Raw genomic sequence first — 27737 nt, 5'->3', positions numbered from 1 at the left:
TTGTTTACCCTTTCTGTTAGTTGTTAAACTAAGGTCCTAATCTTTTTTTTGGTTTTTGGCTTGTCAATTATGCCTTTAAAAGTGACCTTTAAGCTATTATTTAAATGATACCTCTTATACCTGGTAATTAGGCTAGACTAAGTCCTCAGAATTAAGAACTGAAAGTAATAGCAATGTACATTTTCCCAAAATAGCAGAATGACCTTAAAAGTGGTGGTGACAAAAGGCTGATGAAACTTTTTCTACTCAGTGGTTAAAAAAAAATATTTTTTTTATAATTTACAATAAGAAAAAAAGCATAATTAATGGAATACAAGGGATATAATTACTAAAAATCATATAAAGTTTGGGGGCAAAGTCTTTACACAAGCTAAATATCCTGTTTGCTTTATATTTAACAGTTATCAAATGAATACTCACCTAGAATATACAAGACACACTAGTACTCCTTTGTAATGGCAACCAGTGGGTAAAAATTATCTAGAATTAAGTTTATGAAGGTACAAATTCATTCTTCCTGCTCTATAGTAAATTTAGCCTTTGAAAAATAAAACCATCCCTTTCATTTTGAAAGGAAGGTAGAGAAATGGACTCGGGATGTTTCCGTGGAGATGTGATAGCTTTATCTACTTTGTAATTTGTTTTCCAATTTTCTTTTGTCTCAATGCAGTGACAGCAACTACGGCTAAAGAGCCAAACCTATATGATACATTCTCATTTAATTCGGGAATCTTGCAAACAGCTAGCACCACTGGAGCTGCATTCAGCCCTTCTGGAGATGTGGCCCCATCTAATAAACCAGCAGCACCGGCGGCTGCTGTGGCAACCGCTTCTGCAGCATCTAATAAGCCTGATGCGCCTCCCCTGAAGCTCAGTGATCATCTGTTTCCTAATTCCTTGGCTGGAGAAACACTGGGGAGTTTCTCAGGACTGAGGGTTGGCCAGGCAGATGATAATTCAAAAATCTCCAGTAAGACTTCATCCATAAATTTACCTAGCGTACAGCCTGCTAAGATGTCAACCATAACTTCAGAATTTAGCTTCAACAGCTCTCCCCTCTTAGGGAAACCCACAGATGCTCCTGTCACATCGGCCATGACCAGCACCACGACAGTGACAACATCGGCTAGCACAGGCCCAAGTAGCTCCTCAGGGAGTTTATTTGGTGGCCTCCAGCTCACCAACTCAGGAGCCCCAGGGGCTCTGAATCTCGGTGGGACCTCTTTGAGTGGCAGCAAGTCCACCTTTTCATTTGGACAGACTGGCAGTGCAGTGCCCCTACCTTCGGCAACACCTGCCCCAACTACCACCCCCTCTCCTGCCCTCCCTGTGTCAGCATCCCCATTGTCATTCAGCAATCTCTTGAGTACACCCTCTGCTCCTGTTCTTCCTGGGTCCCCTGGCAAAAGCACAGGAGATGCCAAGTCACTGGCACCTTTGCCAGAGAAGTCAGGGGACAGTGAGGTGCCAGCCTCCTCCGTCCCTGCTCTTGTAGACCAGCAACAGCAGCTGCCTGACCAGCCTCCAGCTTCAGCGCCACCTCTGGAGTTGATTAAAAAGGAACCTGCCCTCCTGCCACCTGTGGTAGGGGACTCTAGTGCCTCTGCAGCCAGTGTAGCTAGTCCTGGCCCAGCTGCACCTTCCATAGAAGCCAGTGGGGCAACTGCAGATGTTCCTGAGGCCAAAGAGAAGGCCGAGGCCTCTTCTGCGTCCACCTTGTCAGCGCCTGAGCAAAGTACAGTGACAGCAGCTTCTGCTTCAAGTCTGACCCAGGGGGCTGTGGGACCTCCCGTTGTTCCACCACCCTCTAGCAGTGTGGCTTCTCTGACCCCAAGCCCAACTGGGTTTGGGGCTGCCACTGCAGGAGCACCTGTGTTCCCACCAACTCCTACCACCAGCTCCACAGGTTCTGCTTTCAGCCAGCCAGCCAGTGATGCCACTCCTGCCCCTTCTGCCTCTATGTTTGGACAGTTGGCAGCCACCTCAGCACCTTCCCTGTTTGGGCAACAGACGGGCAGTACTGCCACTACGACAACGGCCACACCCCAGGTTTCCACCCCAGGGTTTGGGAGTCCAGCTTTCGGCACCCCTGCCACAGGGGGCTTTGGGCAAGCGGCCTTTGGACAGGCACCTGCCTTTGGACAGTCTGCAAGCAGCTCTGCAAGCGGGTTTTCATTCAATCAGAGTAGTTTTGGCTCAGTACCTGCCTTTGGGCAGCCTGCCTCGTCTACTACAGCAGTCAGTAGCGGGAATGTCTTTGGCACTTCCTCCAGTACCAACAGTGCTAGTTCCTTCTCTTTTGGGCAGTCTTCTGCCAGTACTGGCAGCAATCTTTTTGGGCAGAGCAATCCTCCGTCCTTTGGGCAGAGCACAGGCTTTGGCCAAGGAGGCTCTGTGTTTGGTGGTGCAGCAGCTGCTACGACTGCTTCATCCTCCTCTGGCTTCAGCTTTTGCCAGGCTTCAGGTAAGAGTCCACCAGAGAGCACAGAAGCAGGTGGGCCCTTACGGAACTGCAAGTGTCAGTTATGTCCTTAGTTTAACAAGGATGGCCCTGTCCTTCCCTATAGTCATTCCCAACTCCAACTTTATTAATTCAGCAGTTTTCCATTCCATTGACTATCAGAGTGCCATAAGCAACAGCAAGGGTTGTTTCATGAAAGTCATTGTAGGCAACTTTAGAACATTGGACTGGAAGGAGCTTTATGATGAGAACCTTGAAACCTTGGAAGTTTTTCATAGACTTTAGAGAGAAGAGACCTTGGTTCTAGTCCAACCCTTATATTTTATTAAGGTAGAAATAATTCCTCAAGGTCTCAGAGATGGTTTTGTGCCTTAGTAACTGTTAGAAAGCTAGGACTCAGACCCAAGCACCTTAACTCTTGATGCATTATATATGCTGCTTCTTGGCAGAGTAGTCTGTTTTTAGTGTTGTTCAGTTGGTTAGAGGTTTTTGTTGTTTTTAATTGATTACCTTTTAAAAATTTACTTATACAATATCCAGTTATACAGTATTTTTACATTTTGAGAGGCATCAAGAACTTGAAAATATTTATCCAGTTTTGTGTTCTTTTGACTCCAAAGATCATAGGATCATGGATCATAAATCTAAAGTTGAAAGGCAACTCAGAGGACATTTAATTACACACACCCTTATTTTTCCAGATGAAGAAACTGAGTCCCAAAGGCACACCAGTAGTCAATATCCAAGGCAGAGAACTTAGGTCTTCTAACTCCTGTGAATGGTTGTTCCTTTATTAGTAGACCATGTGAATACTTTCCATCTAGATGTTTTTGGTTTTTGGGTTTTTTTTTTATAAATTTATTAATGGGTATTCATTCCCTCATTTATATTCTTTTAATATAATGTCTGAATGGTTACAGCAGGGTAGAGTGGAAAGAGTCCTGCACCTAGAAGGCCTCAAACCAAAACCTGTCTCTCTTTTGTTTTCAGAGTGATATAATATAAATCACTTGGCCTCTGTGTCCTTATCTGAAAAGTCATGAATTTGAGCTAAATGATCTCATTAAGTTCCCCTCCATTTCTGGCATTCTGTGAGTCTAAGGGATAATACTCTATCCTGAGAGTGTCCACTTCTGTTCTCTGAGGAGACTCCTTCTTGCTTGTTTGTTTGATTTGAAAAATGACAAGAAAGTAGAATACCCCAGCTGAGTAAGTGGAGAAAGCAGAGGCTTCATAAAATTCTCCAAAGAATTAACCATTTATTCTCTCTTCTTCACTGAAGACCTAGAAACTAATCCAGAGACATTTCTGAAGTCTCTGTTCAACTCAACCCAAAATCCCTAAAGAAAGAAACTTCTTTCAATGCCTCTCCTCTCTTCCCTCCTTTTCTTCCTTTCTTCCCTTCTTTCCCTTCCCTTTTTATCTTTATCCCTTACTCTTCTTCCCCTCCTTTCTTCCTTCTCTCCCTTCTTCCTTTCCCTTTCCCCCTTCCTCCTCTTTTTGCTTCTTCTCCCCTTCCCTTTTCCATTTTCCTTCCTTTCTTCTCTCCCTACCTCCCCACTTCTTCCCTTCCTCTTGCCTTCTTCCTTTCCTTCCAGTGTCAGAGCTCCTGGATGGCACAAATTAGACCACTAGAGAAAAGGCCATCCCTAAGTAGTGATCACAGGCCTTAAGAATACCCATAACACTTTTGTTTTACAGGCTTTGGTTCCAGCAATACAGGTTCTGTGTTTGGGCAGGCCGCAGGGACCGGAGGCACAGTCTTTGGCCAGGTAGAGTAACAGTGGGATTGTTGGTGTTGGGGTCTGTGGGTGTGTATCAGAGTATTTTACTAATGATCAGACATTTCATCTTACATAGGACTAATCCATACCCCCTATACCTTCCCACATGCCTTCAGTTTATCCTGCAAATACCAATGCTACTAAATGATTGTTAGTTTCTTCTCACATTGTTACAGCATGTTGAAGTCTGCAGAGCTCTTTCCTTACATCAGCCCTGTGATTTACAAATATAAGTATTATTTTTCCCATTTTATAGATAAATAAGCTGAAGGTCAAACAAGTAAAATGACATTGTTGGCCAGTAAATGGCAGAACTCAGGTCTTTGGACTCAAGTCCTGCCTTCTTTCTGCTAGGCATGTTGCCTTGTCAGTCAGTAAACATTTATTAAGCACGTACTGTGTGCCAGGCACTGCGCTAAGCTGTGAGGATACAAATACAAATGAAAACAAAGACAGTCCTTGACCTCAGGGAACTTACAGTCTAAAGACAAAAACTCAAAAAGACACTGAAAAGGGGAGAAAGGGTCGGGCTACTTGTTTTGGGACATGATGATAAGTTCCAAAGAAGTCCAAAAGCAGTTGGGGGAGGGGAGTGATGGCCCCTGGCCCTACCCTCCAATCAGAGGGTCTGCTCAGAAGGGCAGAGGCTCCTGATGAGAAGTGAGGACTAGGCAGATTCAGTCTTGCAGTAGAACTGGATTTTCCAGGGATGAAGAAAGGCATGATGGAGAGGTTCAGAGAAGTCCAAAAGCAGTGGAGTTGTTAGGAAATGGGGAATCTAGACTATCTCTACATCCCCTGTGAAACTCCCCCAAGAATCTTTAGGGTGGATCCCAAATTTCCATCTATTTGGATTCTTCACTGCTTCCAGGCTCCTTTTGGAGAAGTCAACATATCCTGATTTATGCCTCATCCCATGCTGCCTGTTATAAGAGACTAATTCATGGGCCAAGCTGGGCTTCCTTCCCAAAGACTTACTAACCTATTTAGATACGATCCTGGACCTTTAAATATTGGAATAGGGAGAGAAGAATGTAAGTAGAAGGGAAGATTAGAAATTGTAGGCATCTTGTGAGTTTCTTGCTTATTTTCAGAAGGAGGCACCCTCTCCTTCAGTGCTACACTGTGTCCCAGACTGTTCACCTGAGCTTGTTAAAGGTGTGAAATTAAGTAGCCCACCAAGATAGGTGCCTTCCACTGTAATGAACCTCTTGATGGAAGGGGGCATTTCACCTCAGGTAGTAAGGACACCTTTAGTGAGCCTGCAGTGCAGAAGCTGCCTTTGGTTTACTTGGTGAGATTCCCCAGCAGCCTGACAGTGTGTCCCCAAACAGACCGAAATGCAGGATTTGCCTTTACTGAGCCACAGAGCTTGGCAGCATATCACACTGAAGCAGTCGAGGCAGTCGTGCTTCCCTGAACTATTGCTTGGGAGGCTGAGCTTCCATCACCAAGCAGAAAGACTGGAATATCTGGCTGCCAGGGTAGTGAAAAGTCAGGCAGGGTGATGAAAAAACCTTCAGCCTAAAACTTGTTCTCATTTTACTTTCACTTTCTTGACAGGCTGCAGGCCAACCAATATGTGGTTGTAGCTACTCTTCAAGTAGCTTGTTATGTATTCTGGCTACTCCCACTGTCACATAAAGGAAATAATCCTGATTTGTCCTTTAGCAGTTTGCTGCTTTGGGTATTATGGGATCATAGATTTAGATTTAGAACTGGATGGGAACTCAGAGGCTTCCTTGTCCAGCCTCCTCATTTTATAGGTGAAATTGAAGCCCAGAGAAATGAGATGACTTACAGGACCAACTCGGAGAAATCAGAGGTTTAGAGCTGGAGGGGTCTTTAGGGAGTCATTCATTCCCCCACCTCCATCTTTTTGCAGACTAGGAAACCAAGATTAAGTGACCTGGGTCACATTGGAGGTGTCTGACACAGGATGTGAACTCTCATCTTCTTGACTTTAAGCTTAGGACCCTCTCCACTGCATGGTCACCACCCAAAGGGCCCACCTTTTGATTTGTCCTGATCAAGCTTTTCCACGCTTACCTCAGATGAGACTAGTTATTTATTCCTTCGTTTAGTATTTGAGGGCATCAGCAAATTTCTTCCCCTGCAGACAGGCAAGGGCTCTGATACTTGAACTAAACCTATTTAATTTCGGCTAATGCAGCTCAGTCAGGAAATGGTCCTGTTGCCTTTTCCAACTGTCACAGTGGTTGAACCTTGGAGTTCTATGCCTTTGATGAATATCAGAAAAAACAGCTCATATTCATATAGGACTTGAAAGTTTGCACGAATCTTTACATGCTTTTTCTTATTTGATTCACACAACAGCCCTGAGCTCAAGAGTGGCTACATGACTTGGCCAGGGTCACACTGCTAGTAAGTATCTGTAGCAGGACTGGAGCTTAGGTCTTCCTGACTCCAAGTCCTACACTCTCCCCTATGCTCTGCCTACAGCAATAAGAAAGGAGACATGACACTTAAATGGTATTAATGACCCTTAGAGTTTGACATTCATCTGCCTAGAAGAACTGATTTCCACTCTGGGAAATGAGGTCTCTGGTACAGCTTTGACTCAGCATGTGTTTCTAAGCTAACGGCAGCATCTGAAGACAAGATTTGAGAACTTGGACAGAATTCAGCTGTGGTCATCATTTCAACAGTGCAGCTAATTTAGGCTGATTTCTGCAGTACAGTGAAAGTCATTATCAAATAAAAGTGTAGAAAATGGAGGGGTGGGAGTGGAGCAGCATAGATTACATATTGCCAGTAGCTGATTTGTTCAGTCTGGCAATATAAAGCCAGAAGTTGTAGGGTTCTTCGTGGCTTATAATGGTCTTTTCAAACTTTTTAAGATTGTAGAATTCTTGGATTTTATGCCCCTACCTTGCTTAGTGTAGGACAAGGACCGGAGACAACAATATAAATACCAGTGAAAAACAACCAGCATTTACAGATCATTTCTTAGAGTCTATTACAGAGTCCTAGACAAAGAACAATTTGAAAATCCACTATCCTTTAGGAATGTTCCTATTCAAGCCCAGGTTCTCTTCAGATTTCTGGAGTATTCATTAACAAAACAGTTTTTCTACTTGTATGGTGTGTGAGGGCCTCCTGGCCACGGAAATGCCCTGCCATTTTGCAGTGACCTCTAATCATATCACATTTCCTGTTCCTTTTGTTTCCCAGCAATCATCATCTTCCAGTGGAGGCTTGTTTGGGTCTGGAAGCACTGGAAGAGGCGGGGGTTTCTTCAGTGGCCTTGGAGGAAAACCCAGCCAGGATGCTGCCAACAAAAACCCATTCAGCTCAGCCAGCGGGGGATTTGGATCTGCAGCCACCCCAAGTAAGCGAACCAGATGTTCAGAGAAAATAAGAATTTTCCCTACTCCTTAGTCTTTCATCAATATCACCTCCTTCACAGTGTTAACAGGAAGTTAAATAATAAAAATGGGGGGGAGGAACAAGTGCCCAGTTAAAACAGATTTTTGTAAATGCAGGTGTAACGTTTTCTTTATATGGAACCTCTTTAACATGGAATGTCCTTTATGATCTTGAAAACTCCACAAAGAAGTATGAAAAAATGTGTATGACTTTGCTAGGTATTTGTTTCCCAAGGCCCATATCTTTGTCTTGTTTGTTGGGAGTGAAATGATATGATGCAAATACAGACATGCAGAAATCATCTTTAAGAAGACAAAAACCCATGTGAGGTTTGTTTTGGGGAAAAGCCTTTTCATTGGTGTGATGGCCCTCTTTTAATCTCTCTCTAAAACTCAGCTTTTATAGGGAAATGTCACCCAAAAGTTAGAAGTCTTAATTATTTCTCATCAGTTGCATTTTTGTTTGATTTTCCTCTGAAGCTGTATTCACTTCATTTCCTGACTCTCGTTTCTAAGGTTCTTTGTTGATCTGTCTGTTCATGGTTGGAAGTAATACAAAGTTTGTTTTTTAAATCATTAAAAAATACCATGCTGCTGATGGGAGGATTAGATCAGGATACTGGAAGTCTGTCGTGTTCACAGCCCAAGTCTTCTATTCTCTCATTTAATGTGTAACATAAAACTTTAATGAATCAAGAGCTAGTGATCTGCAGACTCAATAGACAAGTGTCTCTAATATTGAGGCCCCATCTAGTTGAAAACAAAACTCTTCCCTTATTTTTCTCCTTTTTGGATCTGAAGACTTATTGTGACTGTAATTATGATGTCACTGACTACAGTAGGAATGAGAGAAAACAGATTATTTAGCAAGAAAACCTAAGGAAGCTCTTGCCAACAAGATTGTATATCCAGAATTTTTGTGCAGTTTTCAGCGTATTTGAATAGATGTATTTAATTACTTAAGAAGTTAAACTTGAAAATTTGAGTCTTTACATTAGAATTTTCTGTTTACCAGCCTCCAGGGGCTTAATAAGTGCTTGTTGGGTGATGATTTGTTCATCCCACCTTGCACCATTATTCATATAAACAATGTTTTGAAACACAGTCACTCTTCACTGGAATGTAATTTATTATTCAAGTAATAATATCAGTGTACTAGCTGGGAACTTGAATTTAAAATAATAAGAGGTGATCATCTACAAAAATACAGGTATTATTTTTATGGGTAATTCTTTTAGGAAGCTGAGGAGCATTACTAATTCCTTTAAAAGTGAATTGGAGAGGTAGAAAGTTGAAGAATGTGTTGTTGGGTTTTAGGTTTTATTTGGGGTTTTTTAAAGTATTTAAAGTGTGATTAGATAGTACCAAGGACAGCAACTTTTTGAGCATTGAATATACAGTCTCTCCAGCTACGAAATTACTGTGAGTGGAATGCTAAGCCAAAGATATACAAAGGGTAAAGGGAAAAGTAAAGGAAAATAATTAAATGAGACTAAATAAAGAGGATAAAGAAGAAAAAAGCAAAAAATAAATTCGCTTCTGTTGGGGAAAAATACTTTTGAGATGGGGGGGAAGATAAAACACTTTCACTACTATACTCTTAAAAGTCACCAGTGACGATGGGCTTTTTCTAATTCATCAGTGGTCATTTTTTTTAATGTCTTACCATCTGACCTTATTGCAACTCCTCATGGTTCTCTTCTTCTCTCTCTGTTTACTCATATCTATGACTTTTTTCCCTCCCTACTCCCAAGAGTAAATTAGGTAAGGACTCTCTACATAGGCTAAGTGGGTAGCACTGGTGAGGTGTGGAGAGGGAATCCTCTCCTTTCTTCACTCCCCTGAGTGGTGAGCCATCACCCCACTCCCCACACTGATCTAGAAAACATTACCGACTACCTTCCCCTACACACACACACACACACACACACACACACACACACACACACACACGTTCATGCAGGTACTTTGATGCCTAGATATTGTGGTAGTATCTTAACTGGTCTTTTTTCTCAGTTCATTTTACATCCCATTCATTGTCAGACTGACCTTACCTAAACACTGATTTAATCATTTTGTCCCACTGCTCAAAAACCTTTGATTGATCCAGTAGCTTTCAAAAAAAAGTTGAGGTGTAGGGGCAGCTAGGTGGCGCAGTGAATAGAGCACTGACCCTGGAGTCAGGAGGACCTGAGTTCAAATGTGGCTTCAGACACTTAACACAAAAATTAGCTGCATGACCTTGGACAAGTCACTTAACCCCAATTGCCCTCCCCAAAAAAGGCAAAAAAAAAAAAAAGAAGTGTTGTAACATGTATTTAAAATGCTTTTGGGGTGGATAGGTGGCACAGTGAATAGAGCACTGGCCCTGGAGTCAGGAGGACCTGGGTTCAGATCTAGCTTCAGACACTTAACACAAAAACTAGCCATGTGACCTTGGGCAAGTCACTTAACCCCAGTTGCCCTCCAAAAAGAAAAAAAAAGTTGAGGTGGCTTAGTCTAACCTTGAAGACCTCCTACATTCTGCCTTTCTGACTTCACTTCTCACTTCCTCCAAAACAAATACTCTTTAACCAGGCTGATCTCTTTCATATCATTATCCCTGTGTATTTCTGCCTCTGCATCTTTACTTATTCTGTTCTTTTCCCTTGTACTGTAATCTCAAGGAACAACTGGAAATGCAATACTGAGGGACGAAAAAAGAGGAGCAAGAAATACTGTCCATCAAATTTGGTGTGTTCTCCATCCAATGTAAGGGCTTCTCTCTTCACCTAGGACTCCTCCCATTATGAACCACTGATTTCCAAAGTCATTAAGCAGTCAGCATGATTTGCCCTTATAGAGCAATTACCTTCTTTATATTTGTACTGAGAATATTGTTTCCAATCCTCAATACATTCATTCTGTTCAAGGTCATGAAAGGGATATGAGTGTCAACAAATGAAGAAGCCATCTTTTGAAAATCCAGCAATTAACATTTGGTCTTAGGATATCAATTCAAAAAGCGGAACTGAAGAAAATCTTCCTATTTCAGCTTTTGAAATTTTGCATTGGTTTCATATTTGTTTTCCTTAGTGATAAAAAAAAATGACTTAGAATAGGTTTTAGATCTGGAAGAGACCTTCAATATCATCTAATCCAACCTCTTCCTCTTCCCCAGACCCAGGATAGTAACTTCTCCGAGATCACCCAGATCAGAATTCAGGTTTTGTGATTCCATGTCCAGTGAAGATTTTTCTGTTATGCCACATTGCTTTTCTGTTGTTCTTTCCTTTAGGAACCATCCCAAGTGTGGCCATGCCCATGTGACTTTCTCTCAGAGACATCTTTGTACCATGTTATTGGCGGTCGTTTGTGAGGATACCCCTCTTGTTTCCTTGTAGTTTCAGGTCCAAATAAGAGCTTTCTATCATATTATGCTAGTGTTTTCACTATAAACAAAACTAAGAATCCATCCTGGGAAGTAAAGCTTACTTCCTCCCCTCTTCTTTAACCAATGTGGGAAATTGGTGGAGTGGGTGCCTGGTGGCGGTTGTTTTTTATAAGTGGCTCAGAAGCCTGTGTTTGTTGCCCCAAAGGCGTGGGTTATGAAATGGTTGCCAAAGAATACTGGGCATTTTTTCTTAATGTCTAATAGATTTTACCAGTGAAGAATCTCCTGAGATAATAATATTAGCTTTTGAAATAGAAATTTCCAGGAGACCTAAGGGTTAGGTGCCCCTTTTAAGGAAGAAGTCTGTAACAAAGAGTAAATGAAGAAATGTTAAAGGACGAAAATACAGTTGTTTTTTTTAAAATAATGCCATTTATATGGTCTCTATTTCTGTTGTTAAACTTAAGTCATGTCCTTAAGCAGAATTGGATTGTGTTTGAAGGAAGGAGAGGGGAAAATGCTAATGGCAATTATGTAGGCCTTGAATACAACGGACTTTTAAAGAAACACTAAGTTTAAAAGACTAGTAAATTTTTTGTGGCTACCAAGCAATTGAAGGTATTGACCATGTTCCTCAGGAATTCACTTTGACCTTGATTTTTATACAATTACACCACAGTTTTTCTGACACAAGACCCAGGAAGTCTACCCTTGCATCTACGCTCCTGTTTGTTCTGTGGGGCTTACGTTGCTAGCACCAGCAGAAGCAGGAAATGAGAGCTGTTTGTTCTTGAAATACCCAGTAAAAGTGACTTGCTGAGAGAAGTATGCACCTCTGTCTCTCTCCAGTTCAAATACACCAGCACTGAAAGCTCCATAATGTAACCTCCAGCTTAGCACAGTAAGGGAAAGATCAGGCTGCTTAAAGGGGCAGCTTTTGTACAAATATGACTCAGAGCTCAGTAAACACACGATACTTTGTTTCAGGCTAATAGATATTGATTTTTCTCTTCTCCAGAGTTTCCAGCTGCCACATGCCTGACACCTTCAGTCCTATGCCCCCAGCCAAGTGGTCAGAAATTGTCAAGGACGTTTTTGAAGAGAGGTCACCTATATAGCAATCTGAGTCAGACCTTACACAAGGCCACTAACCCAAGAATTGAGAGGTGCTGTTGTCTCAGCAAACAGGCCTAAGCTAGAAACCCTGAGCAGAGTAAAAATAATGTCATAACTGAAAATACTGGCAGCATTGCGCTTTGTTCTTTCTGGGCTATGAGAGGCATCAAGAGAAGTGGTCTGTCAGACCGCCTCTTCAAATAAACTGGCTTTGAGAGAGAATGGCTACTTCTCTCTTCAAATGATCTGTGTACACTGGAAATTTGGGAAAAGAAGTATCCTAGGAGGCACTTATGTGCTTTCACTTAAGTGACATGGAAAAATTATTAAATCAGTGGTTTATCTGTATGTCAGTTATCCATAAGGGGCTTTCTTTTCAATATTCTGCTGGCTTGCCTGGAGTTGATAAGTATGATCATTAGAACATCAGACCTGAGTTTTTAGTAACTTCCTTTATTCCTCTTTGCTTGGCAGCTGTTATATAGTTGGTAGTGGATAAGTGACCAGGAAAAAACATAAAAAGGTCAAGGACTTAATTGGTCCTCTTAGTAAGAGGAAGTCAAGCTGGAAGTCTCACATACTTTCTTTGACATTCTCCAGCACTTCCCTGGTTCCTATTGAGATCAAAAATAGCAAGTTAATGGTTTTCCTTATGCTTCCACTTCCACTTCCCATCAGGACCTCACCCTCTTTTGTCTGGACTCTTACAGTAGCCTCCTAATTGGTCTCCCCGCTTCCAGACTTCCCTTCTCTAGTCTGTCTATATACAGCTGTCACAATAACCTTCCATAGACACAGGTCTGACTGGATTGCTCCCTTACTTACAATATTTCAATACCTTTCTATTGCTTCTAGGTTAAAATTCGAATTCCTTAGCTACTTAATACCCTTCTCAATCTGGGTCCAGTCTACTTTTCCAGATTTATTTATACTATTAGCCATTCCCTGAACTCTGTATTCCATTTCCCTCCTCTGTGCATTTGCACCAACTGTCTTGCATGCCTGTAATGCACTGTCTCCTCACCTACATCTATTGGAATCGACAGCTTTTTTTCAGTGCTTATTAGCTTTAGTAGGTACCACTTCGTATGTGAAGCCCTCCATGATCCCCCAGTTGTTTATGCTCTATGTATTTATGTATTTATCTGTTTAGATACTGTTTTGCCCAATGAAACACAAGCTTCCTGAGGGCAGGATCTTGTGTCTAGCACAGTCCTTTGTAGATAGTCAAAAGTTTTTTAAGTTTTTGTTTAATTGAACTGAATTATCCTCTAAACTAGGCATCATCAAACATGTCAAACCAGATAGATAAGATGAACTCATGAGACCATTTTTCTTAGTCCTGATTTGATTTAACTTTGCTTTCATAATAAGTTCGTTAAAATTTTAAGTTGGCCTTCATTTGAAAGACCCCTAATTCGTTCAGAGAATTTCCCCTTTTCCCAGTTGTATCTATAAATGTTAAATTCCAAGAAATACTTGTAAAGGACATCTAATATCATCTGTATTTATATGTAAAAACCTTCATGTACCTTATGTTTAAGACTGTATTTTGTTAACAGTGTTGTCATGGGACAAGATTCCTTCAGGAACATAAACTGTGACCTATTTAAAAGGGGACCCACTTAATGGAATGCCACAGGGCCTCTTTTAAATGGACCACACTGTCCTTGTATACTTGACTGTAAAGTCATGCCAGGAAAATCCTGACTTCTCTTACCAGAGTTTATTAACCCATAATCATATCCAAGAAAGAAAACTATTAAGGAAATTGTTTTTTTATAAAAGTACAAGCCCATCCCCTGGCTTGGATCCTGGCCTTTTTTTTTTTTTATCATATCCCCCACATAATCCAAAAAGATTTCCTCCTTTTTTAGTGACCTAGATCTTGAGAAGTAAATAAGCAAGTTTTCCCTATAATCTTCACAAGTGTTGTTCATTTCTCCAGATACTTCTAACCTTTTTGGAAATAGTGGGGCCAAGACCTTCGGTGGATTCTCTGGCACATCGTTTGGAGATCAAAAGCCCGCAGGCACATTCAGTTCTGGAGGAGGGAGTGTAGCAGCACAAGGTTTTGGATTCTCTAGTCCAACCAAAGCAGGTACTAATTATATTTAGTCTGTCACCTGTCTGCTTGTAAGATGCAGAGGGAGAAGTAGGGGCAGATCTGAGGGATTCCTGAAAGGGGGTGGGAGGTGGGGGATTCCAGCTTCTGTTATATGTAAAATTAAACACAGGAATCAAAAGAAAACATCTCTGGTTTTAAAAAAAAAAATTGTTATTATATTGCTTAAAAAACAAAGTACTTATGGCTGGGAGACAAAGATATTTTTTTAGAGATGTTTCTCTAGGATACTCTCAGGTGAAGTCAGTCTTCAGTAGGTAATCATGTTACCCCCAGCAAGACTTTTCACCTTGATTACTTGGGAACAGACTCAAAGGAGTGTTGTTTTTTGTTTTTTTCTGAATGGCCCTGGTCATGGAATAGGCCACTCCAAACTTCTAAAGAAATCTTCTCTTTTTAAAACTTGAACTGAACCACTTTTCCAATGCACCACACCCTGTAGTCCAGACTTGTTCAGGTCTGTGCTCTCACTGTCAGATTTTAATTCTACTGCAATTTTAAATGAATGGACTAGTGTAATTTCTCTGCCTTATTCTGTCTATACCCTCAGTGAATACTTTAAAGGAGCCAAGATATTTTTATTCTTAGTACTAGCAAGACTAAACTTAACTAAGAAAATTCCATTTTTAACATGTCAGATATTTTTAAAGAAAGTTGCTTAATAGTGTCACATCCATGGGTTTGTTTTTACTCTTAACTGGGTGGACATGGACCCTCACCTTCAGATCAAGTCAGGCTTTCCATATGACTTGACAGTATCATTTAAACTTTTTTTAATCCTAAATGAAACATATTATTTCCATTTTTTAGAATAGTTTTCCCATTTGGTCATTTACTTCAAAATGAAACCACCTAGATTAGGCATTTAGGTAAATGATGATGTCTTGTGAACAAACTTGAGGGGAATGAAATGGAGAATGAAAGAAGGACCCCTTCATTGTTTCATTTGGTCCCCTAGTAACCTCAGAACTCTGCCTCCCAGAGATTGTTTTTCTGTCCCTAGAATCCTTTTATCGGCTTCTCTTTCTTAAATACTTGGCACACCAGTCCGCTTCCTGTTTAGGAGTAGTTTTAGGTGATTGGTGTCAGAACACAACAGTGGAAAGTACCACTTAGGTTCCTCCTCCCTCTCACTAGAGGAACCAAAGATCATTCTCAGGGGACTAGATGTGGCATCACCAGCTTCAGTCAGTGTTTCACTAGGCTCTGTTTCTACCAGTGGTGCAGCAAGCAGGCTCTGCATACATCTTAATTGAGCTACCTTTCCTTATGCAGTGGGTTAGTAAGACATTTAATCTCTTACGCCTACTATCCTGAGATTCACTTGTGTATTGGAGTTAGTGGATGCTGGAAATCCTTGCTCCAGCTCTGGAAATGACACAGCAGTGTGAGAAACCTGAGTAGTAGGAGTGAATTGTAAATCCCAGAACAACAGCAAGCTACCTTTCTTTCTTTTTGTGCAATATGAACATGGAGATTGGTTTCACATTAACATTGTATTTATTTTTATCTACTACCCCTTCCTTCTGCCTATAAGCATTATACCCATCAAGTCAGCTCACCATGTCCAAAAAACACTTGTGTACAAAGTGCTAGATAAAACCCCATGTGTCTAGAAAGAAAGTGTAATTAGATCTGCGATCACTCTTAAATAATTTAACTCAAAGGGGTTTTTAGTACTTTTCTTCCCACATACACTGTTATATTTGCAACCAAACTGTATCCATTATCGGGGTAGAGACTGGAATTTCACCCAGGGTATTAAAATGCAGAATGTTAATCCAAATGTGAGCTTTGGCAAAAAGTATCTTTAAAGTCCCTCTTTGACAACAAATTTTAAACAGCAAATAATTGAATCATAAAGAAACTGTTTACTATCAAAATGTAACTAATGGTCCTTAGTGCACATTATGATTTTTCATCACATAGTAATTTTTACAAAAATAGTTTGGCTTTATTTTATGAATAATACCTCCACGTTCTAGTGTATGGAGTAGATCCAATTTCCCTTGTCTCCTTTAGGCATTCTTCTCTTTGGTTGCCTTTATGCTATTTTTATTAACTTAACATTTGACTTAAATCAAGTCAGCAAGCATTTATTAAGTGCCTACTATGTGCCAGGTAAGTGCTGGGGATACAAAGGCAAAGAAAAAAATTTCTGCTTTCAAAGAACTCGTAGTCTGAAGTGTCCAATTTGCATGCTTCCTTATGTACAAATAAAATATATACAGGATAAATTGGAGATAATCAACAGAGGGAAAGCACTAGCATTAAGGGGGATTGGGATAGGTTTATTCTAGAAAGGCAAGTTTTTAACCGGGAGTTGAAGCCCAGAAAGCAAAGAGATGAGGAAGGAGAGAATTCCAAGCTTGGGGAACATCCAGTGAAAATGCATGTGATCACAAGTTGGACTGTCTCATGTGAGTAATAGCAAGGAGACAAGACTTAACCTCACTCACTGGGCCTCGCTTTCCTAAAATGGGGAGGTTAAACTAATTGATCTCTATGATTCTTACAAAAGAGAGACAGCTAGTTGACTCAGTAGATAGAATACCAGCCCTGGAGTCAAGATCTGAATTCATATCTGGCCTCAGACACTTTCTGGCTGTTTGACCATGGGCAAGTTACTTAACCTTTGTTTACCTGTTTCCTCATCTGTAAAACAAGGATAATAATAGCACCAACCTTCCAGGGTTGTTCTGATGATCAAATAAAGTAATAATTGCAAAGCATTTAGCACAATGTCTGGCACATAGTAAGGACTATCTAAATGTTAGCTATCATATTAGTATGATCACTACTACTTCTACTACTACTACTACTACTGCTACTACTACTACGACTTATCAGTTTCTTTGCATCAAAAGAATTGAGCAACTGCCTTCAATGGCCACTATTCTTACTCTATTTTAGAACCATACCATTGTCCACATAGATCTCTTGGATGTTTGAAGAGAGTCAGCAAAGTTAAAGGGTTCATTGTGGGTAATAGGGGACTGCCCTGCCCTCCCTCAGTCAGTGTGTTGATAATCTGTCTGTTCCTCTCTTCTGGGTGACCACTGTCATCTTTCTAGCCAGATGTAGAATAGAGATGAAGTGAGAGGGAAGATGAAGAGCATCCTCCAGATGCCTTAGAATCACGTGGCTCCCCAAACTTATATAGTATCATTATTCCCAAGAAGACAGCCTGTGAGACTCATGTTGAGGAGTAGATTTTTTAAATTGTAGGGCAATTCCCTGGCCATAATCAGAGAAGTATTTAGGGCTTTTCCCCACCCCCACCACTACCTCCTTTATGCAGTAAGAGAGAGACACTGATGAGAGATGTGAGAGCCATTATGCTTTAAATAAATAAAAAGCATCTGGCAGTTCTCCAGTGCTGTGCATCTCCTTTTATTTCCAGTGTAACCTAGTTTGTGGATTCTCCTTGATAGGCAATTTTACCCTCTAATTTTATAACTTGAATTTTCACAGGAGTCTCTGACTTGCCTATATTCTAGTAGGTAATGAAATCTATATCCCATTGGAAGCTGTAGATATTGAAGCTGCTGTGAATGAATGGTTTTTTCAGCAGGCAGTTTCAGCAGCTCCAAGAATAAGCCAGGAAGGGATCTGAAATGTACCACGTATACTCTCAGGTGATGAATCTAATTTCACAAGATTGTTCATTATGAAGCCTTTCTTGCCTTTGAGGGAATGTAGAAATATCTCAGGCAAGCTTGGTGGGCTCTTATAGGCTTACACTAATGATTTACATGAAATGAAGATATTAGTAGATCCCAGACCCCAATTCAAATGTTTTCTGTACTGAAGTGAGGGGATATAGGCCCCGTCTCAGGGCTTTGTAATATATTTTAAATCTTAACATCTTTTTCTTCCTTTTCTTCCCCCTTTTGGTTTCCTTTCATCCCTATCCTTCTTTTCCTTGTCTTTACCTGCCTACCCAACCAACTCCTTTCTGTTATTTTTGTTTTTTATTTTATTTTGTTTTGGGTTTTTTTTTTGCCTCTGTTTTGCTCAGGTGGCTTTGGTGCTGCTCCAGTGTTTGGCAGCCCTCCTACTTTTGGGGGATCCCCTGGGTTTGGAGGGGTGCCAGCATTCGGTTCAGCCCCAGCCTTTACAAGCCCTCTGGGCTCGACGGGAGGCAAAGTGTTCGGAGAGGGGACCGCAGCTGCCAGCGCTGGAGGATTTGGGTAAGCAGGCTCTTGGAAGTGGGAGGCTGGGAAATCAAAAAGTTCACACTAGGGGAAAAAGGCCTATGGTTTGTCACCACTTAAATTAAAAAAAAAAAAAAACCAACAACCCAGAAAGCTCCTGAATTTTCTCAATTCTTGGTATTGATAGGGGCCCCTCCCTCCCAAGATTCCTTGCAGGTGGTAAAGTGATGCCTTCAAGCCCCAAGCTTCCTGTTCCCCAACAGAAACAGACTTTGTTTTGTTTTGTTTTTTCTCTTGTTGTGTTTTTTAAACTAAACTCTTTTGAATATGTGGTTGGACAACAGTTGTGTATACACTCTCTGACACAGAGCGTGGAGCCTGTTGCCCATATAAAGTTGATGAAAACAAAAATAATCCCTTGTCAGACATGAACAATTTTTGCTGCCCCATGTTCCCAAGCTTCTATTGTGAAGTCCAGACCAGATGACTCTCATCAGACCCGTGTCTCCTGTGACTCCTGCATTTAATCTGTTGTCTCTGAGCAAAGAGCACCTTGTTGTCCCCTTTCCTACCCAGACCCCTAGAATGGATATACAACACCACGATTCTCATGAGCCAAACTACTGTACTGAATCGCCTGGTCATTGCTTAGCTTTTAGAGACCCCTAGTTGCCTCATGCCACGGGGCAATGCCACAGTGAGGTTGGTTTTAGACACCTAGCAGCTTCACCTTGGCTACAAACCCCAGTGGAAAAATAGCCTTTCATTCCACAACAGCACCCAAGGAGACATGCCTTGTCAATGCTATATTTCCTAATTCTAAGTGAACATTAATTCCTAGAAGTAAATATTTCATACTCCTCTGCTTCAGAATTATGCTTAAGGAAAGATACTGTAGGTGTAAATCTCAAGATTTGGGGGAAGGAGGACAGGTAAGAAAGGTATAGTCTTCCAAGGCAACTTGCTTCAAAACAAGTTTAAGCAGGTTTCATAAAATGTGGCAACCATATCTTCTCCATCCTCCCTTAGCAGGTGTGGGGCTGTTGCCTTTGGCCTCCCTAAGATCCCAATGTGAAGTCTTTAGACCTGAGAGATGATAGAGATCTGGGCTGAAAAAGATGGAATTCAAGCAACACATAGCTATGCTTGTGAAACTGGTTCAGTTCTCCTTTCACATGTTTGAGAGAGTGAGCAAGCTGCTGATTAAAAGGCAGACTGTGGTTTGAACAAAACTTGTTTTTCTCCTCTTAGAATGATTATATAGTGCGACACCTTTATGGTTAAGGCAGTTTAACCACAAGTTTCTGCATCACTAAATTTACCCATTTCCTTTTCATGACTATTATAGAAGTGATTCATTTGACAAGCCAAATGTCTGATGAGTTTATCTTGTAGATCTGTTTTCCCCTTTCCCAGAAACCCCTTTGGGTCTAATACTTTACATTTTTGGAGAAATGAGAGCAGGGCTAGCTCTGGGCAGAACTGTGAAGAAAGTCTCTTTGGTTCCCCTGGCTGTCTCCCTTTTTCTCCACCTTCGTATGTGTCAGGGTTTAGGTTTTGCCTGTATATAAGCTGAAGTGAGGTTTTTGTATTCATATTGCTTCTTAGCCATAACACTAAGTTTAATGTGCAATTTGACATGAATGCTATCTCCCTAGAGGATAAGCACGAGCGTTGAAGTAGAGAAAAGCTTGCAAGGGCAAGGAAAAAAAGTTTGACAGAGGCTGGTATTTCTCAGAAAATCTTCACAAGCATTACTCCCTCCTAATGATTCTTTCATCCACCATAAATCAGATTGAGAGGCCAGAATCAGATACTTTTCGTTTTCTGTTTCTTTCATGATAGAAGTGTAGGGAGCTCACCTTGGTACAGTGCCTTTCCTGTGAATCTTCATTGCAGTCAGATAGCTCAGGTCAGAGCATTTTGCTAATGAAGCCAGGATCATGAGTTAAAAGCCAAAGTGAAGTAGTTAGCATCACTACCACAGATTGTATCCCTGATCCTGACTGGTCCTCTCAGGACAGTATGAATGACAGATGTATCCCCACTCCTGGAAATAGTAGTCTTTTAAGTGCAGTGCCTTCCCTGCTAGTGGATGATTAGCATCATCTCTGTATAAAAGAGACCAAACCATCCCTGTAGTACTTGAGAGTTAAATTATACTTGTAGAGTAAGCAGAGTTTTAATGCAGAGAGAAATGAAACTGGGTAAAGGGAAAACAATTTTTTAACTCAAAAGAAAATATTTAAAGGAGGGGACTTAGTGAAAATTGGAAAGGGTACAAGCTTTGGTGATAACCTGCCTGATATTTAAATAATTGGTGATTTCATTGTTTGGAACACAACCAAAGCTGTGGGTGAGCTTTGCTTAAATTTTATTGATTCTCCCTAAAGCACAGAAAAAATGATTCTCACAGGTGATGACCAAAGCGTAATGACAGAGGCATGGTAGTCCAACATGTGCTAGTGGGGGAAAGGCTCAAGAAGGGCCAGTGACATGGATGCTGAACTAACAGCTAATGTACTTTGTCTTTGGAACCCAGGTTTGGCAGCAGTAGCAATACTGCATCATTTGGCACCCTGGCAAGTCAGAATGCACCCACCTTTGGGTCATTGTCCCAACAGACTCCTGGTTTTGGGACACAAAGCAGTGGATTCTCTGGTTTTGGAGCAAGTGGAGGAGGTAGGAAACCAAGTCACCCTACCACACAAATACCGTGGTCCTTACCTTTTCCTAGGTGACCTTTCTTAGGCTAAAACACTCAAAATAAATGCTTCCTACCCCAGGGGAAATGAGTGATTGGAACCTAAATCTTTCCGCATGGTTCCTCATTTAATATTTCAGAATATTAAAATGGCAAATGAGGAGATGTCCCTTTTCCACTCCCCCACCCCCACTACCCACACATACACTTTAAATTAGAGGAGATAAATGATGCTGTTTGTATCACATAGATTTGCCTTTCCCTCAAAATTTAATCCAGAATCCAGAAATTCAGAGTAAAATCAAAGAGAACACAAGGAGTTGGATCTAATAAAGAGCTTGTATTTGGCTTAGCACTCTACTTTCTCATGTGTTGTATCATTTTTGCCTCACCATCAAAGTACATAAAAGATTAGATGGGTAAGATTATCCTTGTTTTAAAGATGAACACACAAAGGTCAGACTCATTAGGCGATGTGCCCCCTTAATCATGCAAATTTAGTGGTGCAGCCAGGACTGAAACTCAAGTCTTCTTATTTTGAGGCCAGTGCTCTATCTGATGTCCAAATCACAGATGATTAGAGGGAAGGCCAAGGCAAGCATGTTAATGAGATGAATGGAAAGGCCACATTTCCTATTGGGATGTTCTCTGTCTGTGCTAGTATAGCTAGAACAGAGAACTTGGCCAAAGGTGCTCCATGTGAAAGCTTGAGACTATTGGACATTGAAGAGTGGACCAAGGGCCTGGAAAGGGCTCTATTATCACTTGAAAAAATGAAGTGGATTTGGGGTTTTTTTCTTAATGGACCTTAGTCATCTTTGGATAAACTCAGAAAAGCATTGACTGTAATGCAGTGGAAAGAGCAGAGCATTTGGAGCTGGGCGAGTGATTGAGTCTCACTGAGCCTCGCTTTCTCACCCGTCAGATGAGAAGGTTGAACTAGCTGACCTCAAGCTTCCCCCCAGCTCTAAGTCTGACCTTGTGGTCCTTCTCTGCCAAACTCAAGTCAGTTTCCGAAAAATTTCTCAATGTTTTCTATACCTCATTGACAGCTTTAAAGAGAAAAGTTTTTTCAGAGAAAAAATAGAAAGGAAAAAAATTGTTGGCTACAGGCTGATTGAAAAAACAAATAACTTGATTCTTTTAATTTCTGTTTTAGGGTTTGGCTTTGGATCATCCAACACGTAAGTACCTGTCTCTGACCTTGTTTAATTTTAATTATAATTTTTTTAAAAAAGAAAATGGAAAATGATGTTCCCATCTCTTAAAGCATAGAATTTGAAGACAAGGACTTGAGGGGTCAGCTATTCTATTCCCCTTGTGCATATTCTTAAATGATACTTGCTGTCCATTGGCAGCAGGGTGATGGATGACCAGTGGTACTGCAATCACTTCCCAAATTCTGTGGTCTTCATGGAAGACCTCTGTACTGCTCCTACACAGAACTGCAGGAACATTTCCAAATCTGAAGTCCTGCACCAGAAATACAAGTCAGTAAACACTCTGTAGGCCTTGTAGGAGTCACTGCTCTGTTCTGCTGCATCTTTGCAGGTCGACTCCAGGGTTTGGTGGATGGAGAAGCTGAAGGGATCCTGTCGTTTCTTTCCGTTCCTGGGATTGACTGCATGCTCACCTCCTCCTCAGACACAAATCTTGTACCAGCCTTGTAAAGGGCACATGCTCTCTCTTTTTATTAACTGAAGATGCTGAACACTTATTTTTTATTTTTTCTCTCTATTAAACTAATCGGCCTCTTTCTGCTTAGAATGCATGAGGGTCATTTTCCGTCTACAGTCAGAAAAAAAGGTTTCTGTTCTTCTGTGGACCTGAGAAATTCATGTAGCTTTAGGTCAACCTGAGGGGTGACCAGTGCATGACCTTCCCAGTAGCAGTGATAGTAAGAGAAATAGGATATTTACATATGAACTTAGACAGGAGCTGTTTTTTGGTGGGTTTTTTTAATTAAATTTAATTTTTTAGAACGTGTCTTGGTCTCTCCTCTCTGTGCCCTCCTGAGTAGAAAGAAGGAGAAACTCACTTTTAACTAAAAATAAACATCAGGACAGATACGGATACAGCAGCACCTTTAAATAAAGTTAGGTGGGGAGCAAACTTGGTTCATCTGCCTCTCCTCAGTGAAACATCATATTAATATGCCTAGTAGTGCTTCATTTCTTACTTGGTTTATGTATCTGAAATCCTTGGAGAGAGTTCCAGAAAATATTTTAGCCCACCTCCAGATCCAGTATCTCCTTTTTCCTCTTATCCCAGCCTAATTAGATTTTTTTCTCCCACTTGGCCATTGATGTCGCTAACAGATGTGTAGTAGTAGGTGGTCCCATTCTGTGACAGTCATTTCCCAGAGATTTGTGTCAAGTTAGACTTTGGGTGAATTGCTTCATTGAAAACTTCAAGTGTTGCTTTTTGAAGAAAGGCTATGGCCCATTTGTATTATATTGTTGACTTCCAGCAGTCTAATGGGGCCCAGGCAGCATCTGGGACACTTTGTGTTCCATTCCTATCTCTTCCTCAACTTGGAAGAGCCAGTTGGTTGAAAGGCCCGTTTTTATCTCTGTGATTCAGTGACCTTGGTAGCTGCTCCTAACAAACCCTTGACACCACTGTGCCAGATGGGTGTTCTTGGATAGATAAACTGGAATTGAGAATACTGGGCGACCTCACATGTATTAACTCTCCATCTTCAGAACTGAGGAGCTGAAATGGGCAAAGGTAGTAAGAGTAGCCCTTTTTTTAGCGCTTCCTCACAGCAGCCCTTGGAGGAAGCCCAGGGCAGGCATGACTGTGATCTCCAAGTTCCCTTCCAGATCTGACAGTCATTCTGTGCACAGGAACCTGTTCATGCTATGGGATTGTATCTGATGGTGTCTTGGGTCATAATTTCATTTTTGTGAAGGGGTTTGTTTCCCACACTAGAATATCTTTCAGGCCTGGATATTTTAATTTCAGTTAGTTTCCCAGGCCCTTAGACATGTGCTGTTTTACTAAACTCCTCTAGGGTAGTTTGTGGGGAGGGGTTAAGTAAGAGTGGCAAGAGATGCCACAGGGGATGGGGTGAAGAAGCTTCCCTGTGGGCACTCATTCTGAGAAGGTTGTACCATTAGGCTGGAGAAAAAGAAGTCCTGTAGGGTTTTACATGTTTGTGGAAAACTGTTTTAAAAGTGTGTAAATAAATATTTTATATGACATCAAGTCGTCGTTTTGCAGCCGGTGCTATTGTCTCAATTCTTTTGACCCAGTAGAGGATATGAAATGTCATGAAGTTTCAGACAAGAACAGTCTGACTTGATAAAGAGAGTAGGAATTTTCTGCACCCAGCCTAGCATCCGTGAGTTTCAGAAGGCTTCCGCTCTCCTCCCTGCACCAGTTGTCACCAAAGCCATACCCAAGTTGGAATTAGATCAGTGTTTGTGGTTGATTATCTGTCATCCTTGATATCCTGGTTTAGGGCAACAGAGGGGCTCTCCATACTTTTGTTTTCATTAGGAAGATGGCTTCTTTTTGGGAGTTTAGAATGTGAAGCCTGCCACCTAGGTACTTTCCCTTATTTTCTTTTGAAGAATTACCCCATTTCTTTATACTCATATGTAAGTCCTCCAACTCCCATTCCCAGATGGTGTTGTTTATGATATTGGCTGGAGGGCCACTTTTAGACGTAGACATGTTCCACCTTATAAAACCTTTAAGAGCCCATGCCTCTTAACCTATCTTGTGGAAAGGCCCATCATTGTACGCTCTCTTTGTGGCGAATCCTAGGACTTCTCTCTCCAATGTCATGTGAGCTATGATCTTAAGACAGAATCAAAGTTAGCAGGGAACCTGATCTCAAAGGAAGCAGTTTTAAAAAGTCTAGAAAAGAAAAAGAACCAAGGGCTCGCCCTGCTTGTCATTCTTCCCACCAGCATCCAGGCGGAGCCAGGTTACTTACCCATTTGTTTCCCCCCCCCTGCCCCCCCCCCCCCCCAAGGCTCTTCTTTATAAATAGAAGCTGCTTTGGCCCAAACCCCTGACCTCACATTCTTTGCATTAATCCTCCACCTCAGTGGCATGTGACACCTCGAAAGGCCCTATCATCTGTGCTCTCACAGATAATTCCTGATCCACTTGCTGCCAAACTAGGCAGCACTAGAAGAATGTACCACCAGTATGTTTCTTTTTTGGGGATTGATAAGAATGATGAGATGGTGTTAGGAGGGGAATGGAGTGTCATGCCTCTAGGGGCATTACCTCAATCAGCTCCTGAAACAATCCTCAGGATGCCTGGGAATACAGAGTTCCTGAAAGAAAAAGCCAGGAATCAAGAAGGCCTGAGTTCAAATCAGACACTGTGTAACCCTGGGCAAGTCAACCTCTGTTTGCCTTGGTTTCCTCACCTGTAAAATGGGGTTAATAATAGCAACCATCCCAAAGAGTGGTTGTGAGGACAAAGGAGATAATTATAAATTGTTTAGCACAGCGCCTGGCACACTGTAAGCACTATATAAATATTAACTATAATGATTATTATCTGAGCCAGGAACCCCTCTGAATGGTTGGCTATTGTTACAGGTGGCCAGGAAGAAAGAGTCAGTGAGGCTAGCTTCCTGCATAGGAAAAGGCCACTTCTGTAGCTCACTCTGACTTGAGGAAAAAAATGGTCAGCTGTCTGGAATTCCACTTGCTGTTTATGATGGAGGGTCATTATAAAGGTTATTGAATCCACATTTAATCCACTCTCACAGGTAGCCCTAATCCAATACCTCTGACACAAGTTGTAGATGGTAGTCGTGAATGGTCATTTGATTTATCTTAACTGTATAGTTTAAGGGGGATATTTGGGGGGGGGGGCAGATTTTAGCATCTGGGAAGTGCCATGAACTACTTTGCCAGAATGATGTAAATGCTTGATTTTTTTTAAAAATTGTACCACTTGGGGTGGTTGTCTCAGATGACAACATAGCAGTGTATGAAGTGAGCTTGGCCCGTTCTTGTTTCTCCGGGACAGACAGGTGTCCATATATAACAGAGACTCTCTTAATCTCTTGGCTCCCAGTCTGGGGAAGAGGAAGAATGCACTTGAATATTTGCTTGTGTTATGAGGCTCTAAAATACTATAGCACCAAAGAGAGCTATGGGGTCCTGTCTAGTCTCAGTGCCTTATAGGGGCAGCTGCTTTACTATACATCTAGTAGCACATTAACTCAGTCTCCATTTATTTAACTGCAATCCCCAGGAGACCCAGAGTAGTTCTCACCTTTCAGGAGTTTGTCCTGCTTCCAACCTCCATACTTCCTTTTGGAATCTCCTGGAGATTTTTTTCCTTCCTTTAACAAATGTATTCTCAATCAATCACATGTTTATATGTGACGGTCTGACGGTCTACTCTGGCCAGGTGGTGTAGATACGGATACAAAGGATGAAACAGTCCATACTCTCAAGGAGCTTGCATTCTAATAGGAGAGGCAAGACTGTGTATAAATAAACACAGAATAAATATAAAGAGAATAAATAGAAGCTTATTAGGAAGAGAGGGCAGGGCCTGTCTGGACAAAAATGCTTTGTTTATGGCCCTAATGGCTGACACTTCTGTTGTCTAGGGACCAGCTTGCCTAAGTTTGGAGAAGCTCACTAATCAATCAAACATTTCTAAAGCTCTTACTTTGTGCCAAGTGCTGTGCTAAGGGTACAAAGGTAATTTCCAGGAAATTGACCACCAGGTGCTTTTTCTTTGGTTACGGCAGTTTAGTAAGACCATCCCACAAAGTCTAGTGAGGTAATGATCGATATATCAGTGGGAGGGCAAACTACCGAGATGAAATTTTGGAACTTCAAACGATTGTTATAGCCAGTCAATAAACATTAATTAAGCACCGTACTGTGTGCCAGGTACCATGGCTAAACTCTGGGGATACAAAAAGAGGCAAACAGTCTCTGCCCTCAAGAATCTCACAGATCTAATGGAGAGAGACAAGCAAACAGATATACAAACAAGCTATCTATAGGATGAAGGGGGGGGGGGATTGTTACTGTTACATAAGGTAGCTGAATGTAAATAGCAAACATGTAGGTGGGTCGCATTTTCCACCAGACAGTCAGTCTCCATCTCTTCCATGAACACCCTTTTACAGGGACCCAATTGCTGTGAATATTTTTAAATTAATCCTAGGTAGAGGGGCCTTGGTGAACTTTTTGCTTTAGGGAACACAGAATCTAGATTAACTACCATTGTTCTAATCTGTTCATGGTGATCACAATAGCTGTCATTTATATGGCACCTTAAAGTTTGTAGAGTACTTTATTTCACACAGCTCATTTGATCTTCCTAACATCTTCATGAGATAGGCTCAGTTAATTAACCCCGTTTTACAGATGAGGAAACCGAAGTTCAATTAAGAGACTTGTCAATGGTCACAAAGAGTCAGTGTCTTGAGGTGGGAACTGAACTCAGGTCTTATGTCTCCAAGTCCCACACTGGACCCAGTCTGCCATTCCACCTTGTAGAAAGCTGAGCTATCTGCATTTCTCTGATGAGAGCAAGCTGTGTACATTTAGGTGGTGCAGTGGTTAGAGAGCCAGCCCTGAAGTCTGGAGTTTAAATCTGGCCTCAGACACTGTGTGCAAGTCTCTTAAC

General features: G+C 41.4%; 1 protein-coding gene across 1 annotated transcript in view; it reads left to right on the top strand.

Moving 5' to 3' along the window:
* The window catches only part of NUP214 (nucleoporin 214), a 101526-nt gene extending 77211 nt beyond the window's left edge, over positions 1-24315 (top strand). The window contains exons 29-36 of the mRNA XM_069069339.1: positions 671-2464; positions 4163-4233; positions 7441-7597; positions 14072-14224; positions 18270-18441; positions 20948-21087; positions 22269-22293; positions 22661-24315. Of these exons, the coding sequence (XP_068925440.1) occupies positions 671-2464; positions 4163-4233; positions 7441-7597; positions 14072-14224; positions 18270-18441; positions 20948-21087; positions 22269-22293; positions 22661-22694 (2546 nt within the window). The 3' untranslated portion in view covers positions 22695-24315. The remainder of the gene's footprint in view (positions 1-670; positions 2465-4162; positions 4234-7440; positions 7598-14071; positions 14225-18269; positions 18442-20947; positions 21088-22268; positions 22294-22660) is intronic.
* The last annotated feature ends 3422 nt before the right edge of the window (positions 24316-27737 follow it).

The sequence above is a fragment of the Petaurus breviceps genome, unplaced genomic scaffold (genome assembly GCF_028583685.1).
Source record: "Petaurus breviceps papuanus isolate PSGF00001 unplaced genomic scaffold, PetGlider_PUasm1.0 90779, whole genome shotgun sequence".
Taxonomy (NCBI): domain Eukaryota; kingdom Metazoa; phylum Chordata; class Mammalia; order Diprotodontia; family Petauridae; genus Petaurus; species Petaurus breviceps.
The sequence above is the reverse complement of the archived record's forward strand: the minus strand, read 5'-3'. Positions and strand labels throughout refer to the sequence as shown.